Source organism: Sinohyriopsis cumingii, unplaced genomic scaffold (assembly GCF_028554795.1).
Source record: "Sinohyriopsis cumingii isolate HCF-2022 unplaced genomic scaffold, ASM2855479v2 utg000622l, whole genome shotgun sequence".
Lineage (NCBI taxonomy): Eukaryota > Metazoa > Mollusca > Bivalvia > Unionida > Unionidae > Sinohyriopsis > Sinohyriopsis cumingii.
The window spans coordinates 136,070-154,374 of record NW_028315918.1 but is presented as its reverse complement, the minus strand read 5'-3'; the positions used below and the strand labels follow the sequence as shown (position 1 = coordinate 154,374).

The 18,305-nt window shown below is 36.2% G+C and overlaps 1 protein-coding gene across 6 annotated transcripts in view; it reads right to left on the bottom strand.

Moving 5' to 3' along the window:
- The window catches only part of LOC149773632 (uncharacterized), a 122,700-nt gene that overhangs the window by 42,378 nt on the left and 62,017 nt on the right, over nucleotides 1–18,305 (bottom strand). For 5 of the 6 annotated variants that reach the window (XM_089946084.1, XM_089946085.1, XM_089946086.1 and 2 more), the window contains 4 exons: nucleotides 16,234–16,381; nucleotides 9,048–9,149; nucleotides 3,778–3,921; nucleotides 1,896–3,302 (listed from right to left, as the gene is read on the bottom strand). In XM_089946084.1, coding sequence (XP_089802210.1) covers nucleotides 1,896–3,302; nucleotides 3,778–3,921; nucleotides 9,048–9,149; nucleotides 16,234–16,381 — 1,801 coding nt within the window. The remainder of the gene's footprint in view (nucleotides 1–1,895; nucleotides 3,303–3,777; nucleotides 3,922–9,047; nucleotides 9,150–16,233; nucleotides 16,382–18,305) is intronic. The other variant, XM_089946087.1, reaches the window with a different exon arrangement.

Sequence of the window (18,305 nt, the reverse complement as noted above, 5' to 3'; positions counted from 1 at the left end):
AGCAATGCCTTCTGAAATGGAAAAGCAGTTTAGAGTTGACGTGTATCATCCAAAGAGAAGCAAATTCCATTTTAAGCCATGCAGTCTCCGAGGAACAACAAATATGACAGCAAAATTGGTTTGCTTGTAAAGTGGTCACAATAATGTTCTCCTTTTTGCAAACTGGAATAAATAACTTCATTTCCAACTGATTCACCCTGTACATAAAATCATATAAATAAAACAAATTACAAAGACAAACACACATTAATTGCATATAGTCTGCATGTTCCATACACCTGACAAAATATTTGGTGTTTTTCATTATGACAGAATTAGTGTAATTATAAAGATGCATATGCATTGATTTATTTTGGCAAAATTCACTACATATCCCTTATTTGACAAGAATCGCCTATTTATTTTCTCAAAGAATATTGATCAATTTCCACTTAATTTCCAATAAAATGATGCAAATGTGTAAAATGTTTTATACCAAGTGATTGGGCAAAATTATTTTTTAAAAAGTACATCATACATTGGTCAGAAAATGAAATTTAAAGACAAACTTTACGGCAGACAGTTCATAGTCTCCCATTTCAACATCGCATAAGACACCTGTTGTGACTACAAGACGGGAGTAAGAGTTTCATGTAGAGATTTATTTCGAACAGTCACAGTAAACACCATACTCATTTAGGACCATATTCGACATTAGAAGTCTTCGGTAAAATCCCATGTTAATACGATGTTCTGTTCAGGAGCTAGATGTAAGTTATTTTTAAAAAATCACCCATGTTAATATCACTATCCATGTTGAAGGATATGCAGTAACAAGATTTTCAAGATGGCCAGTGTGATAGCCTTATTGTACGAGATCAGCACCACTTCATGCATGACCAAGCAAACATTATATGACATACTTTCAAGAAACCTTAATGCTGATATGACCAACCAGGTGTAGCAGCAAATACAAGATTTTCATTCAGGACCAAGTACACATCATAAGACACCTTTTACCAAAAAACCCATTTGTATCTGACCGCCAAGCAAGAGCAGTAGTGACTAGATTTTCAGGATGGCTGATATGTCAGATCGGCACAATTTTCATTTAGAATTAGCAATAACAAACATATGCTAATGGATTGCCAGACAACAGAAAACAGAAAAGATTATTTCATAAGCTCTTCTGGCCTATGACCAGCAGAGCTAAAATTCATATTTAAAAAATCAATGGAATGTGTAACAATTGGTCATTTTATTTTCAAGCCCTATTTTATTTCTTCAAAACATCCCTCTATTTAAAAAATCCCCTCCCCCTTAATAAAAAGGGGAGATAACCCCTAATTTTTTTCCAGTTCTAGCATAGATTCCCTGTTTCTTCCACCTGTGCATCACACTTGCAAAATCTGTAAACACTAAACTTTAACATTATTTAGTGTGTGGATGCAGTGGCTACCAGAAAAGTGATACCAGTGTGCAGGTAAGCTGAAATGGGTTCATACAACAGTGCCTAGATGTACATGATGATTTTCAAACACATTTACACAAAACCTCATCTTCAACAAAGTTTATGATGATAATGCCACAAACTGACAAAAACAAATGCTTCACTAGATTATAAAAATGGTAACAGAAAACTACCTACAGAATGTCTAATCTGGAAACTTTTCCAAAACTTAATTCATACAACAGCATTAATTAAAAAGACAACCAAACAGTAATGTTTTAATGTTCACCTTTTGGGCTACAGAACCCTGGACTGGAACATAATTTTATATTTTTCAAAACATTAACAGATTGGAAAAGGAAGCATCTCATATAGTATTTTCTATAGTTTATTAAGAATGCATGAATCAGACCATTGGATTCTGGAATTCTGCATCTATCCAGAAAGTGATCATGCATGCACTTACCCACAGCACCCATGTAGGCTGCAGCAGCTGTTAGCTTCTCTTCTCTGGAGTTTGCATTGACATTTGGGTGCAGATCCATATTGCGGCCCGATTTCATGTCTCCACCAGCCATTGTTGAGGTAGGATTTGTACTATTAGTGACCACCGACTGCCCTGTGGTCTTCAAGTGACCACTGCTGCCATTACGGCCAGAACCTGTGGCAGCATTGTTCAACACTGGTCCCTTGTTATCCTTTGTATCACCTGGCTGTTCTAAGGAGACATTGTCCATGGTTGAGGATGAATTGGAGTTTTCGTTAGAATTTGGGATATTTAAGAGCTGCTGTTTGCTGGAGTCACTAGAGTTTTGTACATTGCTTGAGTTTAAATTTGATTCAGGCACATTTGGGGATGAACTATTCACAGACAATGATGATGAGCTGTTATTAGTGTTACTTGAACCATAAGTGTCTTCAGCCTTACCATTACCGTCTTGCATACTACCTATATTTGCTGGAGGTAATGTTGAATTTGATTTTGATATAGAACTAGATGAATGAGAGGAGGATATGTTGTTCATTGATTTAGGGTTTGTCTCGCAACTACTTGAATTTACACCCATCATAGATGACATGCTATTTGGAACACTGGCTGGAGGCAACCGAGAATTTGACATTCCTGATGCCATGGTACTATGGGAAGCGGGTAATCCTTGAGAATTAGGCACAGGCGACACTGAGCGAGGAGGGGGAGGAGTTTGTTGATTCATAGAATTTGGCATATTGTTCGTAGTGGAGTTGTAGCCCATATGATTCATCTGTTGACTCATTTGTCCCATTTGACTCAAAGGGCTCATAGGCTGGGATCCTGGCATATTTGGCTGTGCTCCATACAAATTTCGCTGTCCTGGACCAGGTGACATGCTTGGCCGCATTTGAACACTCTGAGCCCGACCAGCTGACTTGGCTGCTGCATATAACACTTCCTGTACTGCTGCCTGAGCACCTTTCACAATGGGGGCACTCTTCCCCCCAACACTATGGGTGCCTGGACTGTTTGTTCCTGAATTTACCCCTCCAGGGCCATCCATATTCCTTCCACCTCCAACTGAATTAGGTCCTGAACCTCCCATAATACCAACTCCACCTGGTGGACCTGTCACTGCTGGCCCTTGTGGACCTGCCATCATTGGTTGGCCACCAGGCCCACACGACTGCATTCCACCTGAGTTCATGTGGTTGTAATTTCCATACTGATTGTTCATTCCGACCATTCCACCACCACCTTGGCCAGGATATGTGTTATAACCAGTTCGATTCATCGACATGTTATTGTTATACATAGGGTTGGGTCCACTGTATGCATTCTGTTGTTGTGGATAGTTTGGCATCCCTGGGCCACTAGGCTGACGTCCTGGGTAATTATTCCCTGAAATCAAATATAAAAGTCTGAATTTTACAGTTTAAAAAGTACCGCAGAATTAAAAGAAATAATCTGCATTTTACAGCTAGTAATGAATTCTGTACATAAATAATCCACTTCCCCCATGCAAGATTCCTATTAAATCTGAGTGAAGTTCAGACTTTACTTATGTCCATATATACGAAGCCTATGACATTCAAACTGTAAATGTTCAAATACTAGATTGCATGTGTATGTCGGTGCGTGCATGTGAGGGGGGCACATACTTGAGCCATGCATACAAATCATGGTAGGTAATACTTTGACCAAAATGATAACCTCAGCATAATCATGATCATAACCTAACAACCTTTTGCACTGAAAATTAACAACACTGGTGTTATTCTGAAATACAGTATCCTGTGCTTCTAATGTACCCGACATGCATAGACACAATACATTCTGAACTTGAAATTTTGATGACTAAATGGTAATCACATACCTGATTGAGGATATTGTGAATTATATGGAGGGTAGGGACCCATTTGGGACCCTGGCATTCCCCCCATTCCCATCTTGTTATTTCCAGGAACATAATTCATCTGATTAGGCCCTATTGGAGGGGGCATCATTTGCTGGTTATAACCTGCAAAAAAAATGTGGGCCTGAGATTGCTTGCCTGGCAGACATCAGCCTAATGGCCAACGCAAGAACATTTGGCCAAGAATCTAGATCAGTAGTGTCCTTTCTATACAAATAAATGATGTTGATTGCCCAAGTTATTAAAACCAATGTTCCTCTAATTTGTACATCTTCACCTAGATTAGTGGCTGAGCATAATCATCTCATTCTGAACAACCTTTTTGTCAAAGTCGGAATAATTCACTTAAGTGGGTTTTCAAAATAAAGTTGATCAAATGTTTCTCTACTTTCTTTGTGTAACCAGGCTATATTTTATGGTGGATGGGAATCATTTGCAAACATCTGAAATTCCTTCAAGACAAGATACAATGTCAAATTTAGTCAAAATTCTGTTGAAGTTGCAACAGCAACAACATTTCATGGCAATTGACAACACTTCTACACAGCTAAAATCACTTAATGCAAAAAACACTTCTACCAAAGTTGTTCATATTCTGTTATGTGGTTATTGCAAACAAGTCAGAATAGGTTTTTCTGTTTTTAGTAAGGTGGCCATATTGGAGAGAAGATATGTATCAACTTACACTGGTCAACAGTGAAATCATTACTGACTTGAAAAGGCCCTAATCTGTAGTATTTTGGTGTGCCGAACACGAATATAACCGTGAAAAATTTGTATTGGCTCTCGTTTTGAAGATATTCATATACCTCATTTTCTATGTTTCACTGTGTAAATTTCTCCAGTAGGACTGCAGCAACATCCGGAATAATGATGTAACATTGCATAATACCATCATGCTCACATCATCCACAGTTGATTGCATCATTTTCTGATGCAATGCAATACTAATGCCATGCGGCTGCTGAAGTAAGTTGACGTCAGCAGTGTACTATACATGTGTAGGCCTATTATACTAATGCCAGGCGGCTGCTGAAGCTGACGTAAGCAGTGTACTATATAAAGCCCAATCAGATAGGTTCAGCATTTAAAATACTTTAGACGTTGTGCGAGACAGTTCAAGCTACTGTTACATAAAACTTATTATTTTATCCATTTACGTACAATAAAGAGCAGTAATGCCTCGAAAGTGTGTTAATACCGCGGACAATTTTTGCTATATTTGTGGGGAAGTGACATTTGCCAACCAGAAGAAAAGTATCAATTCTCAAGTGAAGAAGGCATATCATCTTTACTTCGGATGCAAGGTTGGTGACCAAGACAAGCCTTGGGCTCCGCATATATGCTGTGCTACATGTACAACACAGCTTTCACAGTGGTTGAATTGCAAAAGGTCATCAATGCCGTTTGCAGTCCCAATGGTGTGGAGAGAGCCAAGCAACCACCTAAATGACTGTTACTTCTGCTTGGTTCCTCCTCTTTCCGGCGGAATAACGAAGCGAAAGAAGTCGAGAATAGTCTACCCAAACATTCCGTCTGCATTGAGACCAGTTCCACATGGTGAGGGACTTCCTATTCCAGAACCTCCAGCAGAATATTCTCTTGATTCATCTGACGAAGACAAAGGTGAGTCGACCTGTTCTTCTCCTGGTCCATCAGCATGCAGTGATCCAGATTTTCACTGTGGTGCATCATCAACCCCACACAGAATAACACAGGAAGAACTAAATGACCTGATTCGTGATTTGGACTTATCAAAGAACAAGGCAGAATTGCTAGGATCAAGACTCCAACAATGGAATCTTCTAGAAGAAGATGTCACAATTACTGCATATCGAAAGCGCCACCAGCAATTGGAGCCTTTCTTCAGAAAGGAAAGTAATCTGATATTCTGTTCCGATATTGAGGGCCTCATGAATGCTTTAAAAATCACTCATGACCCACAAGAATGGAGACTATTTGTGGACTCTTCGAAACTGAGTCTCAAGGCTGTGCTTTTGCACAATGGAAACATTCTTCCATCTATTCCAGTAGCGTATGCTGTCCACATGAAAGAGACATACGATAACTTAAGGCAGCTACTGAATTCCATTGAGTATAACAAGTACAGCTGGCACCTCTGTGGTGATTTGAAGGTAGTTGCCCTTTTAATGGGACTGCAGCAAGGATATACAAAATACATGTGTTTCTTATGCGAGTGGGATAGCCGAGCAAGGGAAATGCACTACATGAGGAAGGAATGGACTCACAGGCAGAATGTAGCCATTGGAGAGAAGAATATCCAACACCCAGCTCTGGTTGAGGCTCAGAAAATCTTGCTACCACCCCTTCACATCAAACTAGGTTTGATGAAGAACTTCGTGAAAGCCATTGACCGGACTTTGCCAGCATTCCGATACCTGCATGAAAAATTCCCTCGACTCAGCGAAGCAAAGATTAAAGAGGGAGTTTTTGTGGGTCCTCAGATTCGAGAGCTTTTCAAAGATGACCGGTTCAACAACTTGCTGGAAGGTGACGCGAAACAAGCATGGAATGCTTTTCGCCTAGTTTCTACAAACTTCCTCGGAAATGTTAGGGCAGAAAACTATAAGGAACTAGTAGAAGACATGTTGATGAAGTATAAGAAACTTGGCTGCAATATGTCTCTAAAGATTCACTTCCTTCATTCCCATTTGGATTTCTTTCCTAGCAACTGTGGTATTGTTAGTGATGAACACGGCGAACGTTTTCATCAAGATATCGCAACAATGGAACAAAGATACCAGGGAAAATGGTCCACTACAATGCTGGCTGACTACTGCTGGACACTCCTCAGAGATGCTCCCGAACAGCTGTACAAGAGACAGGCGAAGAAATCTAAGATGTAGTCAATGACTTGATTTTTTATAGGTAGGCTATTACAGTTGACCTTTTACTATTGGAATGCATTTCGTTATGTAAACATTAATTTCTTGCAGATTACAAAAAAACTAGAGCCAATTTTGCAATTTGACTGTCATATTCGTGTTCAGCACATAAAAATTGATAAGAATTGACTAATTTTATTTCAGTAACATGACTTTTGTAAAAATTTGTTGTCCAGTGATTATTATACCAGGATTCTTCAATGAAATTTGGTCAAAAGCAGTGACATTTGATGGTTGATAGGTGTCATTAACAGAAACTCAAGTGTTTATCATGCCAACAGACATTTTCTCTCAAATTTGGTTCAATTCTTTTCAGCAGTTTCTGAGAAGCTGTTTGTAATGGTGACCAAGAATCTGATAACAGGTCTACATAATTTGTGAACATCTCGTACCAAAATGTGTGGACATGTATGAAAGCCTTTCATGAGAAAATACTAAATAATTCATAAATTTGGTCAAATTTGTGACAATCTCTTTCTTAAGAAGTCATTTGAATATTTTAATTTACTAATCACAGCCATAATTGATGGCAGATCAGCATCAGCTGTAAAAATATTAAAGATCTTTAACTAAATAAAGATACCTTTGGTCAAATTTGTTCAAATTCTAAAGCACCGTTTTCAAGAAGTCATTGAAAGGTTTTTCTATTTGATAATAATGACCTCATTTGAGTTGTGGATCAGGATTCTTTTACAAAAAATTGAAAGGCTCGGATGCTTTCAGCCAATTTTGGCTAAAATTGATCTAGTGATGCTTTTTGTGGATAGCTTTATTTAAAAAAATAGCAGATGTCAACATTTGCACAAAAAGTGATGAATGATGGATGCAGGGACATACCATAAGCTCACTTAGCCTTAAAAAACAGAAGAAGAAAAAATATTTTAAAAAATGATGTCATCACACTATCGACCTAACATCATGGTCATAAAACAAACAATATATTGTGCATGTCTATATGTATGGATGTGTGTGTGTATATGTGTGTATATACATAGAAGTCAGGACAAACTGCAAACAACATAGACCCTGATCTGCATTCGTACAATGGGTCAGCAGAACAGGGTCTACGTTGTTTGTTTTCATATTAGTCATAACAAACTGCATAAACCAAGATCTAATGGTGCATTATGCAGTGGCAGATCTAGGTCTATAGTTTGCATTTGGAACCATCTTATAAGTGCATATATGGTAACAATTGTCTCCCAAGCAAATACATGCAGATCTTTCTACAATGTGTGATTGTGGGATTCCTATTGATTTCTATTTTAAAAAATGAACTGATGTGCATATATATATGACTTAATGGAAAGGCCAGCAAAATACTGGCTATATAGTGCATATTAAAAAATGTAAAAATAACAAATTACAAAGAAACATTTAGCAAAATGAACCAATCAAAATGTAACAAAAATTATTGGACTGTATTGAAGGTATGTATATATGTGTGTGTGTGTATGTGTGTGTGTGTGATTAAGATTTTTTGACATAGTTTTAAAATATATAAAAATCAGTCATATCGCTACAATGTCTTTAGTGGGGCAGTTTATAGTGTTGTCTAGCACTGGGGCAACATGACGCAGACATGTGGCATGATGTCCCACCCAGTCACATTATCCTGACACCAGGCCGACCAGTCCTAACACTAACCTCTTAATGCTGAGCACCAATCAAGGCAACTGTTAGTACCGTTTTTGAATTCTTTGGTATGAATCAGCTGGGGATCAAACCCACTGTGTGCGTTCATAGGTAGGTATGGATGCATGCATGCATGCATGACCAATAATATGTTTGGTGTTAGAAACATTTACAATGGCATTCCACTGAGAGGGTTTTGGATTTTTTTTAAAAAGACTGGTGTATACAAAAAAGTGTAGACCTTGCATTTAAAGGATTTAACCCTCCTGTGCCTTTATCTTTGTTCTGTATTGATCTTTACCTTTTGTCCTAATGTGGGAATTTATTTTTGTTGGACAGGTTTGTATTCCTGGAAATTCTGACAAGTTTGGTTTCACCATTTTAGTTTTGTAGCTTTTGCACAGTACTATATAGCCAGGGTTGTGCTGATGTGCTGTTGGATCTTGATTTTAATTTGACCCAAAACTGATATTAATATATCATAATAACATATGTTATTGGAACCACCAGCTATAATGCAATACATGATTTTCCTTATTGTTTGAACCACACAGAGCTTTATATGAATTTAAAGGATTTATGCCAGGATCAGCAATCAATAATGTTCAATCTTGTGTGTTCAAGCCTACCATATTCAAGCCAACTAGATTATTCAGTTTTAAGGAATTACATAATGCCAAATTAAATTACCTGTTGAAGACATTGGTGATTGACTCATACGAGAGTTTTGCTGCTGTCCATCAAGCTGCTGGGAAGGTGGGCGAGGAGGCATAGGGCTCCCCACTTGATTTCCTGCAAACAGAAATTAACGGACTAATCGACTGATGGCTGATTAATGGTTCAAGAACACAAAAAAATATGAAAAGGCAATTGGAATGAAGTGCATTGAACAAGACATCAAAATAACAAATTTCTTCACCATGTTTACTGCATTTGTTTTTAAAACGATTGTTTCAAGGATTCTCTCGTTTTTATAAATTCATCCATTTCTAATGACACATCAGCATTATTTATTTTACTGACAGGCTTCTCTACCAAGTTGTGTACGTGTTTGTTAGTAATGGTCACCATATTTGATGGTGGGCTGGCATCAGTTATAAAAATGCCTCCAAGCTAAGATGTTTTCAGTCATATTTGGTTAAGTTCTGCAAAGCCAGGGTTTTGTAAAAGAAATTAAGAAAGTGCTTCTACCTTAACTAGCAGCCATATCTGATGGCCCTTTGTTAGGTTGCAACATTTACAGCTGACAAAGAATATACAAAGGTACATCATGCACATCACCATAGCTGTCGGCTGCTGAGTGGTGTACTCAATAGGTGTTATTGGGTAGAATTTACGAGGGTGGGGGAGTTGAGTTTCTAATTTTTTTTTTACTAAGCTGACTCGTTTAATTTGTTGCAAAATGTGCACACATTTCAGACACTTTGCAAAGTGTTGCAGACTGGCATCACTGTACAAATTTAAACCCTTCATGCCAAATTGCTTTCTGTTAAATTTGGTCAAATTCAGTCAAATTGCACTTTTGGGGGGATGTCATGGAAGTTTATTTTAGTAATTGTCAGACATATTTGAGACAGACTGCCTGGATTTATACAAACTGAATGGCTACAGAATACTTTCTGTTGAATCCAGTAAAATACGGCAAGTGATTTTTGGTCAAGTTCTGGTTGGCAGTTTCTCCGAAGTCTTTTTTTTTAAAAATCTTCTGTTTTTAGTAATTCTTGCCAAATCTGACAGCAAGTGGTATTGTCTGAAAGCTACATCAACCATGCTGTTTTCTTGCATTTGAATTTTTTTAAAGGAAGTCATATCAAGCTTTTCTTATTTCAATAGTAATAGCAGCCATATCTAATTGCAGATCAGCATAATTTCTACAAACCAGAAAGGCCTTTATGCCAGGATTCTGTCATATTTGGTCCAGTGCTGTTGAGTGTTATTTTGTCACATTCTGATGGACTGGTTCAGGGAAGTCACTTAAATCTATATCAAATTTAGTCCAATTCTGTTTAGTATTTTTGGAAAGTCATTAATTTTATTTTCAATTTTTAGCAAGAGCAACCATATTTATTGGAAAATTGACATAATTTTGAATAAAAATTAAATTCATCTATGGCAGCACTGCTTTCCATCATATCTGATCAAATTGGGATTCTAAGAAATCAATAATGGGTTTTTCTGTTTTTAGTATACAAGTCATATCTGACGATGAATTGGCATCATTCAATCAAATGTTAACAACCTCGAAGCCAGGATGCCTTTGTCAAATTTAACTGATTTCTGTTCAATAGTTTCTGAGTCAATATCATTCAAACGGCTTGATTTTCTATTGTTAGTAATGGCTGCCATATATGATGTTGGATCTGCATTTTTTGACAGACTTTAAAGAACATCATGCCTAGATGCACAGTCAAAAACTGGCGAATTCCTTTGGCCAGTTTTTGAGACAAAGTTGGAAAATGCAACTGTGAACAAATAATGCATGATGGAAGAAGGGCATTTTGTAATCACAAGTTCAAATGCGTTACAGCCAGGTCAGATAAAACTAAACGACCATCTATATACAAATCCCTACATGTAACTAAAGAAATAATTTTTATTTTGTAAATGCAAGAGACATGCCCAGATATCAAAAGTATTATATAAAAAATCTGAAAATTAAACAATAACTGCATGGACTCTGATGCCTAGCATAAAAAAAACAATACATGATATAGCCTTGTGTGAAGCAAAATCCAAGTAAACTTGATGACAATGGGAAGGCTATATACATGTAGGTCCAACCCCTTAAATCAAAGCAGCAATTAACACTTGGTTTAGTTTGAAATTTTACAAACAGAAATGTAATTTAAAATGTATGCTGAGAGAACTGGATTACAGTGCCTTAGGCTCCGGAAAAATGTGCTTCATATTGCACTGGTTTTAAAAATTAGGGTACATGTACTTAGCCAGTTTTTTGTGTTATATATATATATATATATATATATATATATATATATATATATATATATATATATATATATATATATATAGATCTTACAAAGATTAACATACATAGTGTGTTAAGCATTTCATGCACTGGACAAAAGCTGCTCAGTTAGATACACACATCAATTATGGGAACTTTTACAAATAAAGATTTTAAAAAAGCTCTAGGTAAACAAGAAACAGGGATGGTCAACTGACCAGAAACAGGCCTATTTTTCTTTTGCCTTACCCAAAGGCACTTCTAGTATATGGCTGCAAATTAAATTTAACTCCAAAATTTGAGAAGTAATGACATGCATCTACAATGATGAAACAAACTCGATCGTTTTGAGAATTCCAACAGTTTTGTTCAATTCAGGCTATAAATCATGCTCTTCACACTGATCCTGTTACTTTGTCAAACCCTGGATGGAATCAAATAATTACTCATTATAATGGTATATGATGCATGGAAGAGCAGACTGAAGAATTACAGTGACTGCATAGCAAACAAACAATTTTAAGAAAGGTGCAGACAGTCTACATTTCTCAAGCATTAAGAGAAACACATCAAACATCTCATCTCACCTCAAACATTTTTTGGTTCAGTTTCCAGTACAATACTCAACAAGTTATTAACTTTGCAAATATGCCAATACAGATATGCCATCATCATGTTAAAGGAGGATTCATTTCCAGATTTATCTGCCAGCCAATCTTGTTCCACCAAGGTGAGAAATTTACTTAATCAGATTACAACTTTCTATTGCTATAGGAATCTGATATTTATGGACTTGGTATTGTAACTGTAGCAGGAGGAAGCATTAATCCTACTTCTTTGTCTGCACCCAGTGATCTGTTAGCTTATCTACATTTGCATAAGTGAAAATCATAAATCACCTGCCCATCAGCCAACATATGTCAATAACCCCAAGAAGTGGTACACTTTAACCTCAAAGGTCAATAAATTAGTATCTATAATTGGACACTAGGTTTTACCCAGACTTGGATTCAGACATTCAAATGATACACTGGCAAATGTCTGGAATTTCCCCAAGATATAAATGCCACTGTAAACAATATGCCAGATGGTTCACCAGTGTAATCTACACCTCTTCTTGAATGTGAAACTTGTGCAACCTGTTTGGTGTGGAATAAATGTAAACATAACCAGTCTGAGGACTACAGCAAGTTGACCTTTAGCCTCATTATAACTACAGCTGATTATTATCCAATAATCAGCAGGGGTACTTCAATGAATGAGTGGGTTGGGCCAACACTAGACAAGTGGAGTCTATCCCATTGTTATCTATTGGTTGAATGAGATAGCTTTTCACTTTATTGGCTACAGAGCGACCTAAATCAATAATACTGTTATCAAGTGTCTCACTTAAAATTATTACAGGCATCAGAAAGCTGGAGTTAATTGATTTAGCTGAGTGAAATTCATATTTCTATTTGGAAATTATTTATTACATTCAAATTTTTTAAGAAAAAAGCTAGAATTTATTCACACAAAAATTATGAATATAATCTATTTTAGTAAGAAATTATCAAGCCCTCAAGATATGCACTTGGCACATAATCCATTTTTCAAGTTTGCACTTCACATTGGCTACCATATAAACCCAAACATTGCTGATCCTACTACCAATGACAACAGTGATGCTATGCTTCACACTATTATCATTAAAAAAAAACAATAAAAAATTAATATACAGCACAAATCAGTCACAATTACATTGTCTTGTTAAAACTGTAAAAACACTTGGATGTAAAAAAAAATTAAACTTCTTAAATTATTAATTATATAAAACCGATGAATCTATGAACAAAAGAACTGAATCATGGTGATTTTATCCTGTAATGAAACAAACATTAAATATTGCTTTCATTTTTTTGGCAGACTCCATGACTTCCACCTCTGAAGACTTGGTTTCATGTGGGCAAATAAACTTGTCACACAAAACCGTGATGTTCTCCATGATGGGAAAGAGGGCATTTCAAGCCAGTCCCACTTGTGTTCCTTTAAACTGTTGCATTATCTGTGGCCATCTCACTCTTTTTGGGCCATCTCACTTCAACTCTGCATATTGAGACTTGCACATTTCTTAAAAAACCAAATTCCTTCCTAGAATTTATACCATTAACCATTTGCAAGATCTATCCTAAGAACCATACCTCGAATACATGCCAATACTGACAATCAGAGTACCATGGCTGTGTATGAAACAAGGACAGACAGAAGATACGGATGCGAAATTTATTTTTTAATCACATCTTCTTGATCAGTCCTGCATATCATGCATCATAAAAATTACCATGGTGGTCTGAATGGAGACACATTTTGTCTGACAAATGGCGCAGAGGATACTGACTGCAGATTAACATCTTGCCAACTACATGTACTACTTTGCTGAAAGAATGAAAAGATGTAGCTTTTCAATAAATGATAATAAACATTACCATCCTCTTGATCAATGAGGACTTTGTCAAACTCAAAAGCAATGAAGCCTTCATTTTCTAATTTTTCTTTTGCCCATGTTGCCAGGAAGTCATTTGTCTGCTGGACCAATTATAACTAAGGCCAATTGCACATGATATGCTGGCACCATATTTAATAGGGTTTCAAGATGGTATTGGTAGGGTATGAGGAACTAGAGAGATTAGTGACAAACAGGCCATTACCTCAAGTACAAGTCTTCCGCAATCTTTTGCCAGAGTAAAGGTCTAGAAGTTATGCAAAATCTCAATTTCTTCATTCAGTCACAGAAACAATGATATTTAACCTTCTAACCTCAAGTCAACCTCTTTCTTACCCTCTGCCAGTCAAAAAACAAAATGTGTTCAGTCAATCATACTTGTTTTTCGTTGCCAAACATAGCACCACCACCCAGTGGCATTCCCATCTTCCATAACATTTTTTTAAAAGTCTCTAAAACTGATTTGTGCATCTAATTGAGCTAGTTTTGCCCTGTACTTGAAGTGCATAGTAAATTGTATATACTAATTATAACATATACAATGTTATTTAAAAAAACGAAATAAATGAGCAACCTAATTTTAAAACCATGCTTTTAATGCTATTTCTCTGCACAAGATAGGCTATACATGACGCCAAGTATAACTAGCTGAGTAAATAAAAAAACAAAATCATAACACTCAAACAAATCAACAGTTTACAAATAATCACATCAATTCACTTGTCTTTTCTGCCACTTAACACAAATTGTTGATATGCTAGCCCTGTTCATTTTTCAGCCATGGCAAAGACATCTTGTGTGTTCTTTTTTTGTCACCATCAACTTCTTTGGCTCAATGATATAATTTTTTTCTTTTTCATTCTGAACAAGGGATTTTTGTCTTTCAAACTCCTCCTTATACTGTGGACATGGAGTGCACAGATACTGACATTGGGTTACAGCCGACATCTTGTGTAAAAAAATCTCCTTTCTTAAAGCAATTTATTGCACTTTTTCCAGATGTATTCAGACCATATTTTTTATGTTTTTACTGCAGTGTACATAATTCCTCTCTGATTTAGAATTTCTTACTATGCCGCAAGATCCTGCTCCACACTCCTCCAGCCGCAATTTGGCATAGTAAAGATCTTTCTTATGAATATCACAAAATGCTAGTCCTCATGTGTTTAGTTTTCTTGTAAACTAACCAACTACATTCCATCAATTATCTGTTAGAGACATTCATATTTCCAAATTCCATATACATTATTTGAACATATACTTTACGATTGTTGCAGAATGAGCCCAGACATGTTTTTTTAAACTGGATCAGAGACGATATAAAAAATATAAAAATACCCAGACTAAATCTAGAAAAATCACATTCTGGTCAGCAGAAACTGAAATTTCCCTTTAAAACAGAAAACTGTCTGATACCTGCAAATCAACAAATAAGAAGAAAAAAAAACAAATTATGAAGATGGCATTTACAGTGGTGGGTGGGTGGGTGGGGTGCAGATCAAGACCATTTAGTGTCAGCTTTGGTGTGATATATTTATAATAAAATATGCACTAGAGTTATAACAGCTTACCATGAAGACTTGAGCAGTGATCAATCAATCAATCAATCAAATCCATTAGTTGCAATCACCTACTTATGGATGACATTGAAGATCTTGTTGATATCATCCAATAGTAAGGGGTTACCAACTAATAATAAAGTTTTATCGGTAATACGGGTTAATATTCCCAATCTTTGGTTTCTGAGAGGAACATATTTTGTTCAGTCAGAGAAAATTATGCTCTTTGATTTCTGAGAGGAACATATTTTGTACAGTCAGAGAAAAATATGCTCTGTGGTTTCTGGTTCCCTGCATGAATTTCTTTTACCAGATGATAACTGGTTTTTGAAAAGATCTTTAATAAACTAAAAGCAAGTTGAAGTCTCGTGTGAACCATTTATGCTATTCTTCCTCAACCACAGTAACAAATAGGGACTTTTCTAGATTCATATTTAGGTGCGAGTTAAAAGAGTACAACGAAGATTTTTTTATTTATTACTACACACAAAGATTCCATTCTGCGACAGACTTTGGATACAGTGAACTTTGGTACAAAGTTGTCATTTCTGTCAGAAGTCTGGCACATTAACAACTGGCACACCATGACTCCTCCTCCCATGCAGTTTAAGAAACTGCTACCGTCAAGATTGACTCACTTTTTTGTAAAGTAACTTAAGCCGAGTCAGCAATAAATATTCTCCTGTTTGAAGAGAATTTAGGTCAAATCCTTGTATCAAGCAATTAATAATCCACACAACTACCAAAATTCATTCAATAGCTCATAGCAGTCTTGGAATGCGAACACTAAATCTGATGAAATGGCAAAATATTTGAGTTTCAGTGGATTCCAATATTATACTTATTCACAGAAATGAGAAAAGGACTTACCTGTTAGGGAGGCAGGTGTATTTGACCTTGACCCTACTGATCCCGGTGATGGTGTTGGTCGCAGTACCGATATCCCAGGATGTGAGGCTGAATTTTGAGATCCGGAATTATCACTATTTACATCCTCCGACAAATTTGGCATCTGCTCCTGTGAAAAGGTGGAAAGAAAATTGTGAGCTACATAAAGGGAACATCAAAATGGGTGTAAATTTCTGACAAACGTCCACTCCGATTTTCTGGTGAGCAAGGCTGAATAACTGCATGCCAGTCAAAGAAACCAAAATCAAAATGCCGTGATGATGGGAAGTCTTATGACATTACAAATCTTGAGACACTTAATTATCGTGTACTCTCAGTATGGGGACAGTTATTACATTTTTTCTTCTACTGATCACTCTGCATATTTCACAAAATAAAAAATATATTTTATTTTTTTCTTATCGTTTGTTTCAGTAACAGAAGTTCAAGGACAGGATTTGAGCATTGGCACAATGCTGTAACCATATTAAAAGTAATGGCTCCCATTTTTACACTAGTTTACAAATGTCAGTTTAGGTATTTTCTCCTACTAAAATATTTTCGTCACAAAATCTTACTGGTACCTTTATTTCATGTTCGGAAAATCAGTTAATACACACTTGCAAAATAAACACCATATCATGGTAAAATAATACGTGGTAACTGTTGTATGACATAACAGCCATCTTGATAATTTTATCTTACATTTTAGTCTATAAGCATTGAGACACTGAAAATGTTACATATTTTGCTTGCATAAAAAATCTTGGAACAGAAAAAAATCCCTGTCCCAAGACTTTGGCATCATGGAGCTTTGGTCTGATTTATGCAAGTTATTTCGGAATCCTATTTTGCTATTCTTTAGTAAATACTTTACTTTAGATAAATTGTTTAGACTTCTTGAACAAGTTCAACATGGAGCATTGATAAAAGACGCACAGTATACCCGTATACTAAATAATCCTGTTGTTTTGTTTTTTTAACAAACAGGACATTACTGATCCTGTGTTCCCAGGCAAATAGTTTTATCATGGTGGCCATGGTAATTTTACTGGTGCTAAATGTTTCTGGTTTCATTCACAAGGTCATTATTTTCTTCCTCAAGATTTCATGACTTGTATTCAAGAATTCAAGTGTTATTTTAATGAACACAAACTAACACAATCTATTTCACATAAGTGCAGACCCCACCCCTCATGGGGGGGGGGGACAATCTATGCTTTATTCCAAGAAGCAATACGGTAAATTAATAACATCTGCAATCTCTTATTTCTGTAACTCCCCCCCACCCCCCCAATTGTAAAATGTACAGCTAGAGCAGCAGTTAATCTCAGACCAATAGAAAGTGTGGATATTGATTATCAATGGGTAGTGGAGCTTCAGGCTGAAAGTCTTGCCTATGCAAGGGACATAAATGTGTCAACACTATTTCTATGCCACACTAAACAAACTAGAATTGGAGTGATCTCCAGCATATGTTCATTGCTGAAAGAAAATTAAGAACACTTATATTTTTAAATCTTCAAAATCACAATGTTCTTTCATTTTAAAACCTGGAATGAATAAGCCAAACTGACAATATCAGACTTTAAGATTGAGGCTGCAATTGGAGGAAAGCATGCACATTCAGAGTCAGGTACTTTAATAGACACTGAACATAAAAGGGAATTGTTTTCTTCCTTAACATTTACATACTTTAGTAACAAAAATGAAGATATTAGCACTTGGAAATGAAACTATTACATGATAAAAAATTACTATTTAATATTACTTAAATAAACTTAAGGTTATATTTCCAAGCATGATTTATTCACAAATTTGTATTAACATGCCATCCTAAGCTCAGCTGGCAGAATGCTGGACTAGTAATCAAAGGGGGGAAAGTTGGTGATACCTGCTCAAACTAGCCAGTCGGTGTGAAAGGATTAATGAAGATATTAATGAATCAATTTTTTCCATACTGATACCCATATCGATACAACAGGTGAAGAACCAATACAAAATGATGCTAGACATACAAATTATAGTAATCTTCAGCTTTGTGAATAATTAGT